Source organism: Aegilops tauschii, chromosome 2 (assembly GCF_002575655.3).
Source record: "Aegilops tauschii subsp. strangulata cultivar AL8/78 chromosome 2, Aet v6.0, whole genome shotgun sequence".
Classification (NCBI taxonomy): domain Eukaryota; kingdom Viridiplantae; phylum Streptophyta; class Magnoliopsida; order Poales; family Poaceae; genus Aegilops; species Aegilops tauschii.
The window spans coordinates 436,734,828-436,745,152 of NC_053036.3; the positions used below are offsets into that span (position 1 = coordinate 436,734,828).

A 10,325-nucleotide genomic window follows, 5' to 3' on the forward strand; every position below is an offset into this window, starting at 1 on the left:
GCCCCATGGGACGGCCGGGGAAGAGTTTTTTTTTTTGAGGAAACGGCTGGGGAAGAGTTAGATTCGAGTTGGACAAGGCAATCCCCCACATGATATTGGTTAATCACCGAGAGAACAAGGGGTTATCGCTAATTGTGTTTAAGTGGATAGTTAGAGATCCCACCTTTGATCGGTGCCGTTCATTATATATCTGATGGACCATGTGAGAATTTTCAGATTTTCACTGAGTACCTGTTTTCACTGGATACTTCGCCTTTATTGTTTGGCCTACTTTCATTTGAGTTTCAATCGTACTGTTCATCAGTACACAGGTCAAATTGGATAAATCATGTTCACATAAAAAAACACAGCATGATAGAGATGATGATGATGTAAGAAATGGCGTCAGCAATCAAACGGATCATAAGACGGGTGAAACCTGTTTATTACTCTTCGTCGCAACTCACAAACATCTCATAATTTTACATCAACAACCAGAAACACCACAACAGAATAACCGGAGTCAAGTGGGTTTCTTCCAAAGTGAAATCATGTTATTTGACAACCATACACCCATGACAGCATGTCTGATAGTCGAAGTTTTTGTGCCCCAGTTTCATGAATCTTTTGGGCGGATCGTAGTATCATGCAGAAGATTATCTGAGTACAAACTATATGGAGCAACCATGGTCCACCTGTTTATTCTTGCCTTCTGCTGCGAGCTATCTCCCGAGCCCTTTCACGAAGTTCTTCGGGCGGTGGTGGTCGTGGGCCTTCTGGAGGGTAAACCACATAAGGACGCTGCAATAGGAGCAAAACAGAGTACAAATTCAAGCTTTTGTAAAGCGCCAAAAGGAAGGAAAGGGAGGGAATGTACAAAAAGGGATACATGAAAGCACATGGCTAACAAGGTTTGCTTCTGATAACTTCCTGATGCAACAGAACAAGAAACAGTTGTAGGAAGTATGACCACCATAAAAAATATTATGAACTTATACGTGTTGAGGAACCACATATTAGCAAATGCAGATGCGTGCAAATAAAGATCACCGCCTTTGCCTACAAATAAGGCAAATTGCCACCAACACAAGCAAGATCACCATGTTGCCTACAAATAGAGCAAATTGCCACCGGCACATAAACAAATAAGATGATTGAACTGACTTGCTTGACAACATAACCCTTGTTTGCTCAATTCTTTCATACCACTAGGGCGAACTGACTACATGATTTGTTTTTTAAACTAGAAAGAGGTGACATCAAAGAAGGCATCCGGTGTTAGTCGGCACCATCATAGAGTCCCCATCAAAAAAAGTATGCAATGCATGTAATGAAGCGTTATTTTTAGTTTACTATAACAAACTCGACACCAGCACTTCCAAGGACACACCATCATTCACCACATCTATCTATCTACTACCCCTATAAAAGCACGAAGTGCGGAGATCCAAATCCATCTTATCCATCCATAGAGCAAATCCAACAGCCTAAATTCACCCAATCTTTAGTGTTAATTGCAATTAGCACTGACCCAACTCTACCAGTGGCCCTACCGCTCAAGGAAAAAAATCAACCCTCGCTTTACATGACCCCCACGCGCACGGCCCTCGCTTGCACGTCTCGCGCATGGCCTGGGTCATCCTCGCAAACCGCCCCCGCCCCAATCCTCTGGCCCCTCCGACGCCCTAGCGGCGATGCCAAGACTGAGATCGGCTCCCCCTCCTGTACTACGCGGTCCCTCATCAAACGCATTTGCCGCTGCCACCGTGTCCAATCCGTGCCATCCTCATTCTTCTCGCCGCCCCCCGCCTCCCGCGCCGGCCGCCGCCACTCCCACGCTCCGCAAGAGTAGCAACAAGGGATCCATGCCGTGTAATTAGCGCTAACATCCCGTGTGATGAGAGGGCAGAGGCCGTCCGCTCGGGGACCCAGGCCCCTTTGTGCTTCGCGGCGCATTGGCCGACGGCTGCTCCGGTCGCTGCCCCTACTCCTGATGGCGCCGGGCACCGAGAGGTCTAGGGAGTGGCCCATCGATGCCGTCCTCTGCATGGTGGCCTCCATGGATGCGGGAGACCAGGTCGCCAGATCCGTCGCTGGCCGACCGAAGGGTCCCCGAAGAACCACGGCCGGAGCCTCGCCATCCACCTCCAACAGCCGTCCAGCACCCCATTGCTGCCCGCACGTCGCGTCCCTTCCCAACCAACATCGCCAACAGCCTCACAGATGCCGACATCGCCGGGCCTCATCGCCTCCCTCCCTGCTCCCCTCGCCGGACCTCCCCGCTGCCCCCACGCAGCACCGGCGCGCTCCCCATTGGCCTTTTCAGCACCTCCACGAGCAGGCGACCCACGCGCACACCACTCTCCACTGCACCAGGTGCTTGTGTTATTGCCTCAAAGATTGTGGTGTTAATCTTTTAGGATCACTCACTTGCTGAATTAATTTGTTCTGTCCAGAGAGGAAGTGATGGTGCACGAGGACGAGCTTCCTGGACAAGAAGATCTCCGTACTCTTCTCGGTGATGCAAAGTTGAGGTTTGGATTTTGACATCCGCTCTATTGTCGTGCTGCAGCTCTTCGTCGGACGAAACTTAATTGTTTGTTTTTTCTATTGCTTAGATCAGTCTGTTTTAGTGCTTATCTTTCATTCAGGGCTTCAAACCTTAGGCACTCGATTGCAAAACAAAATTCAGACAAGAATCCTAGACTCTCTCATAGTTATCAAGACCTGCAACCATCGAATCTTTTGGTTGCACATATAGCTGATATATGAGATCGATCATCTCATCCTACCTGTTCGGACAAGCGGATTCCCAAGTTCCTTTTTTGATTGTGTTGATTGTAATGTTAAATATGGCTCCTAATTGGATACAGACTTGTCTAAACGATTGGTGCAGCTGCAGACCGTCTATATTGATTCTGGACACCGATTCTTGGTGCTGCTGCATATCGTCTACATTGATTCTAGACGTCGATTCTTCATTTACCCTTCTTATTACCATTTGCTAACTTAACCACCTCTCTCTCTCATGTTGTTTCTGAAGATCTTTTATGTGTCATGTCGACAAGGGCGTTTGATAAGAGATCCAAGCAGGCTGCATGTGAGGTGAATCAAGGTAATCTATATGATGTAGTCCTGGATAAACTCCTCTCCTTCATGTTGTTTCTAGATATGTTATTTTTCAGTGAATTACTACTGAAGCATTGATTTAAGACTATTCTTGGTCATGTAAGAAAGCTGAGATTTATTTTGGCCATGTGATTTCCGTAAACATATCATGTGAACATTTTCATTGAAAGTTTCCCTCGTATCAAACTTTTTTATTTCTTCTACACAGGAAGTTGGTAGAATAAGCAGCCTTGATAGCAGAGGTTTGTGAATTTTATGCCAGGTGAGCCTCTTTTATTTTAATGCTTCAGTCCTAATGTAGCATTTTTCTAAGCTTTTGAGGAATACTACTGTTCTGTTTTCTGAGCTCTTGAGCATTTGCCTGTGCAAAAAAAGATCTATAACAATTGTCTTCTAATCCCAGTGATAGTTGTACAAATCATTTGTTCAATCCTAATTTTTTTCGATGGGCAACATAGACTGGATGAGAAAACGTTTAATCACAGGTTTGTTGCCTCCATGTTAAACACTGAAGAAATGGGGTTTCAGATCAGCAAGGCAAGAATAGCTTTATTGTTTCTCTGTTCTTTCCTTATTCTCACACAACAGAAAAACTGAATTTATTTCTTTTGCACTTTATGTTTCTTAATGTTGTCAGACTAATACAGAAGAACAAAAAACTAACTGTTGATGTTTTGTCTGTCCAGCTAGCCGGCAAGTCAGATAAAAGTGTCATCTGATACGAGAAAGTACTACTGTTTTCATTTATAAAAGATACATAAGTGTTAATTTGGCAAGTCTGTTAGTTGATTACCTTACCTGATGTTAAGAGGGTGAGTGGTTAGTGTAAAATAACTTTGAGATCACCTCCTTTTGCAGTTCTGACCAATTTTTTCTTCACATCATTTTGAAATTCTTAGTTTGTTTTTTGAGTTATCCATATTGTACCCATGTCATGCTGAATGAACATGCATGCTGTGAGAGAGAGAAATGGAAACTGCAATTCTTCAGTGACATTGTACATTATGTAGAGTTATATTTTGAAAATCACTGTTCCGACGCCTCATCAAGGTTGAGGCTCATATTGTTTAAGAATGTTGCTCACCAATTCACCATTGTTTTTGGCTCACCCAATTTATGTAAGCGTGTGCAGAATTAGACTGAGCAACACAAACCAGATATATTGGTTCACCAAACTCACAGTTATCAGGGAGAAATAACATAAACTCTTCTGATACAAGCATTTTTCTTATTAAGTTTCCTATATCTGATCTACTTCACACATTATATAACTATGAAACTGCTAATAATTATTCACATCGGCATTTCTGAATTCATCATGAGAACATGGTCTCTGTCTCTCTGACAATGTGTCATGATGATCTGGCTTATCTTAATGTTGTCAGACTGATACAGAAGAACTGAAAACTAACTACAGTTTGGATGTAACAACGTACATGGCATGGCTCGACACCACGTAGAAGTCAGGAGAGCGCCCACGTCACCTAGGTTGAATTCAAGTTTTGCCTCCATTTTATCCAGATCCCTGCTATTGTGGTGAGGTTTTAGAGATCAGAGTTGTTGTATCTATGCAAGTGAAGAGTACTCCATCTAAATTTGATTGCAGAACAAACAACACGTTTTAACTACATGCTTTTCAACTTCCTGCAGGAGGGTGAGCGGATTAGTCGCCGATTAGTGCCTTCACTGTTGTTGAATAAACTGGCTTCAGCTCTGACGCATGTGAACTGTGAGGTGTTTGTGGTATGGGAATGATGAGGTTCTGATGGTCTGTACCTTATTGCAAGGTTTGGGTATGAATTAAATTGGCACCCAAACTTGGCAATTATCTTCTATGAATTTAGGCATTGTTCACATGTCATTTGAGTCAAACAGAAATATGCTTCTGAAATGCTCCAATTTGCTGCTTTTCACATTTTGAGAAGGTTTTTTATTTCGTATTCATCAGGTTATGCTAAAGCAGAAGGCATTGTGCTGACATTTTTTAAGCCTTACTTGATTTTGATATGCGGTTCTTAGCCGTTTGCCCTTGCACCAAACAAACACTATTCCTATGTCTTACTTAGAAGCAAAGGTGCATTAATTTTTAACTGGTTGATATATGTTCCATGGTGGGTGGCATAGAAAACAAAGCTTCTTTGTAAGACATGATGTTCTATTGCTAGCAAAAAAGTGTTAGAATTTATAAGTACTTATTCAAAGAAAATAAAAACTGACTGGAGAACTGTTTGCTTCTACCATTCCTTTCAAGTTAAGGCAAAAATCATATTGGCATGTAGCATGTGCTCCTGCAGAGTTCTTTTTGTTTTGCTTTTCTGTAATGTTAAAGGCATATCGAATAATGAAATTGCAATAGTTATGATCCCTAGGCCCGACAAAAAACTGATGAGAGTATTAGGCGGTGGCAGGTATCGGGCTACAGCAGCCGAATTGCATGCCTTCTGATGAGGTACTGTGCTTCACCTGGCATGCTTATATGGCTGTGTACCTTGTGTGCAGGTTTGCAATGCTATCTTGAATATTTTTCTCTGTCTTTCTGAACCTTTTACTATGTGCTCAGCTTCTGCAGCAAGGTGGAGCAACCTTACAGTGCAAAGATGAAGAAGGGGCAATTCTTCTTCATGGTTCTTGTGCTTGGGGGTATGCATTATTTATTTGCATTGAGCTTATACTTCCTTGTCCCAAGAAGAAGAAGGCTTCATGTCCCAATAAGTAGAATACGTACAGACAGAGACAGGCACCCATCGGGATGGACGATCAAGAAACCGAAGTCTGGGCCCTGTTAACTATGAAGCAAGTCGAGGCCAGCATACATATGACAAACTGATGGGCCTATCGGAGCGAACCCCTGGTTGAAATTTGTCAAAAGACTGGGCGGTAAACTGAGTGGTAGTCTTAGTATCTTAATACACAACTTGCCTACTATGGGAATTGTGTTTATGTTGTTATGGGACTATGGAGTTATGATCTAAAAAAATTATGGAGTTACGATCTAAAAAAGAACTATGGAGTTGTGTGGAAAGGACATAATGTTTCTCAAATTGCCCTTTGTATCTCTATGTTTTGCACTTTATCAAAGGCACAATTAGTTGAGCTCTCAAGCCAGTTTTTCCAGCATGATTTCACTTATGGTGCCTTGCGAGAATTTTGAAGAAGGAAATATTTCGCCTATGACAACCTAGGACTTACTAGCTGTGGAGTCCGTTGTTTACCATGGTAGGGTGATATCCTATTTTTTCTAAGTAGATATAGTTATGTTTTGATATCAAGAAACTGGATGAAAATTAATTGTGAAATAGCACAACTAATTTAATGGTGCAATCTAAAGAAGAACAATTGAACAATTGTTTTTTCTATCAAGCAATTCGGCGACAACAGTCAACAGATGCCAAGGTTCAGTTCATCAAGGAGAGAACTACTCCTACAATGTCCATTGATACAACACCCTAGCCTGTCAAACAAAACACATGGTGCAGCCAGCTGCTAATACGGAGATGATTGTGACCCTCTCGACAACCAAGACAAAGAAGGTGCAAAAAAAAAAGCCAAGAACAGGCGGATAAAGTAAGCGCTAAGCTTATTTTCTGTGTGAGTTGGTTTATGTTTCGATCCTTCCTATATTTGTTGTATGAGTATGAAGTTAAATACGATGAATGATGTGCTACCCTCCTCCCCCTCAACACACACACTTTCTTTAGAGACGAAGGGATCATTTGCATTCCATTTATACTCACACCAATTTTATGTGTATTGTGTATTGATGAAGACGTGCGTTGCACGTACATGCTTACTATACTGATATAAGCCTCTAATTCAGCTCGTGATCCAAACAGGTAAAGACATTCATCTTCTCTATGCTTTACAAATGAACAAAAATATTTCTAGCAGCTACTAATCTAGCAGAGCGCCTAAGCCTTCTTGTTATTCTTAAAGCCCATGAATTTTACCTACTCAGTAACAAGTCTTGCTTCCTGCATTCCTTGTATCACGACGATATACTGATTACAGAGAGATACCAAAGGATTTGGTGAAGCTAGAGAGGAGAGTGCCGCCAAAGAAGGCCTCGAGTGTTTTTCTCAGCAGAGTTCTGAAGTCTCTTATCAACGAATAATGGACCGTCTCATCTTATGGGTCATGAATCAACACTATTAGCAGTAATTCAACTAGCGTGCAAAGATAGTGCAGCTATACCCTTTACCTATCAACAGATTCTCCTTTTGCAGATACAAACCTAGCAGCCGTGAAGTGCTTAACACAGGTGAGAGCCTAAGCTTTCTTAAATGCACAAATTACAGAGCCAACTCTGCCTACTTTGTCCTAAACTCTAGTTCATGGTCAAGAACCACACTACAAGCAATAATATGACAAACTAACCATCTAAATAATACTCTCTCCGTTCACAAATATAAGATGTTTTGGATATTTCGTTATGGACTACATAAGGGCTGAAATGAGTGAACACACTAAATTGCCGTATCAGAAAAAAAGTTAAAACAGCTTATAATGGTGAACGGAGGGAGTAGTATTTTATCCCCCTCAATTCCGCAGCAGGATGTCAGGGCCTAAAAACTAGGCGACGTTATCGATCCATCCTTGATCTAACTGAACCGAATGGGAGAACAGCGGGAAGGAATCCTTACGAGGCCCATGAGCTTCTTGATGGCCTTGGAGTCGGTGGCGACGAGGTAGGTGAGGGTAACGGGGACGGCGACGTACACCCCGAACTTGGCGATCTCGAGGATCCCCTTGGACGTCCCCAACGACGACATGGCCGTGGCCTCCACCCTCTCTCACTTCCCTTCCCTCTTTCCAATCTCAGGAATCTCTCGAGCGGTGGCAATGGCGACGACACGCACACAGTAGATAGGGGCGTTCCTTGCTCTCGTTTTGGGGGAGATTTCTGCGCGTAATTAAGGGATTTCCGAAGGGTCCTTTTGCAAAATTTTCAGAGCACCTCGGGGTTTTTTTTTGGGATTTTTTTAGGGATTCAGAGCACCTCACATGACCGCACGGGAAGCTTGTGACGTGTTTGGTATCCTGCATTAGGTCCAACCAGACCTGCATGATGTAGTTTTGGCTCGTTTGGTTGCTTGTCTTGCACCTAAATCTTGGCCAGCATGATGTTTAAAGCACCTCCGGGTCTGGCTGAGTAGGAACACTCGAATCGGCCGTTTTTTCCTAGCCAGGCCCGAGAGATGCAACTCGAGGCACGTGGATGTTGAAGGCTGCACGCGAGGAGCCACGCTTGAGATGTCGCGTTGCTTCCCGAAGCGCCCTCATAACTCCCCTCACCCTTCTCTCACCTCTCACTCTTCCATCTCTCCACTCTCACACCGACGATGGTGAGCGCAAGATCAGGACAAAGAGGCGGCTGCAAGCATTGGAGGGAAGAACTGGAAGACGAGCACCGGCTTCACCACCTCACGGGCTGGCGCTCGGCAATGCCGGTAAACCCTTTATCCCTGATGAAGATTCATACCACGCCCGCATTCGATTTACAAATCATGGACTTGGCATCCAATCTACCTATCGGGCTCAATTTGGTATTCGACTTAGGCATATCCGACTAGAGATTTGAGCAGTTCGAACAGTACAATTTTCACTAAAGGGGGTGGGGTACATTGAGCCATCCATTCAAAACCATCCCAACAGGCACTACATCCTAGCCGTGGCGAGTCTGGAAACTTTTGGAGCACTGATAGTCCTTGAGGCTTGTAGTCATCCACCTCCATGGGTAGTGTACGATTGACTGGCTCTAGCACCCTGACCACCATCTTCATCGCTTCGACATTGCCACCGTCCTCAGACTCGACCGCATCATCCACCATCTCCTCCTCCTCCTCCTCCTCTAGAATGATGGTGGTCGGCACCACTGCGATGGCCGGTTGGTCATGTGGAACCTTGACAAACCTGTACTTAACTCATTTGGCTCTCTGACCAAGATCGTTAGACTCGACCTCATCCATCGCCCACCGTAGTATGCCCACTGACATAATGCCTTTGGCTGGTCAGGTATCAGCGTCTTCAACTCCTCCTCCGTCGCCTTCAACATCATAGGGTGACGCGGATTGCACAAGCCCATGCACCCTGCGGTGAAGCCTCTCGGCTGCGGATGACATGGGTGAGTTGTTCCTGGTACTCTAGGAATGATGCTTGGCCGGGGGAGCCGGGCTAAATGGTGTGACTATATACCAGCCCGAGGAGGGTCTTCCAGTTCCACATCCGGGATGTAGAACAATGCTTCTTGTCTACTAGGAAGTTGTTGGGCCCCCAGTTGCAAGGGTTTGTAGCAAGCAACAATTTTTCGTAAGTGACATCAAGGTTTATCAACCCAACAGGAGGTAAGCGGCACAACCAATGATCACACACACAAAACAAACTTCCTTGTGCCCCAACGGGACTAGCGAGGTTTTCAATCTCACTAGCTTTGCTAGTTACAATGGAATTAAACGCAAGTTGGAAAGAGTTCATGGAAATAAGCAAGAATGTAAAATCAAGAAACTAAAAGAACGTTGATTGAGGTTGAAAGCGTTATAGACGAAAATGGACAGGGATCAATGGGTTCACTAAAGATCTCTCTCCAAAAGAAAACATGGTGTGGTAATAGATCATAGTGGACAGTGATTAAATTGTAGAATTTATGAGCATGACTATTTGTGGCATAATTAACATATGAGCATCATGTTCGTAAATCTATACATCGTTGTCCAACTACATCTATAACTAATACTCCACCGAAAACCGCTATCCAGCATGCATATTAAAGTATGAAGTTAAAAAACAGAGTATTACAATGAGTACGGTGACATGAAGTAGATAATATATTATCTTCAGCCTGCATTCAAAGAACAATTATGCAACCATCTTTTTATCCCTAGCGGCAACGACCCAAATACAAGCCTTTTCCACTTTCTGTCACTGCGGTAGCTTACTTGCACGGTTGAACTCAACTTGCATACACAACTTCATGTGAAGATCAAACCCCAAACTTCAACAAAGAAAGAGAATAGATCAAAGAGCATATATGAATAAGAATTGTGCGGCAAAAGAACCAAATAGATCTCAAGAGAATTCATAAAAAATCTGATCATATTCATCATATCCCAGCAAACACACTAGAAGATTACAGATGGATCACAATCATGTAGGGCAGCTCATGTGATCTTTGTATTGAGAGGCAATGGAGAGAGAGAGAGAGAGAGAACCCTCTAGCTAGT

The 10,325-nt window shown here is 43.6% G+C and overlaps 1 protein-coding gene across 1 annotated transcript; it reads right to left on the reverse strand.

Annotated features, from left to right (window-relative positions):
• Positions 1-403: 403 nt before the first annotated feature.
• Positions 404-8,014, reverse strand: LOC109746702 (uncharacterized). Its single transcript, XM_020305807.4, has 2 exons — positions 7,749-8,014; positions 404-780 (listed from the first exon to the last, which is right to left on the reverse strand). Exons 1-2 carry the CDS (start codon positions 7,875-7,877, stop codon positions 679-681), a joined length of 231 nt encoding a protein of 76 aa, XP_020161396.1. The 5' UTR covers positions 7,878-8,014; the 3' UTR covers positions 404-678.
• Positions 8,015-10,325: the final 2,311 nt, after the last annotated feature.

Excerpts from the sequence above, each read along its gene's own strand:
- LOC109746702 (XM_020305807.4), bottom strand. The coding sequence starts at position 7,877 with ATGTCGTCGTTGGGGACGTCCAAGGGGATCCTCGAGATCGCCAAGTTC. Across the intron at positions 781-7,748 it reads TCAAGAAGCTCATGGGCCTC|CGTCCTTATGTGGTTTACCC; the intron begins GTAAGGATTCCT and ends CTCCTATTGCAG.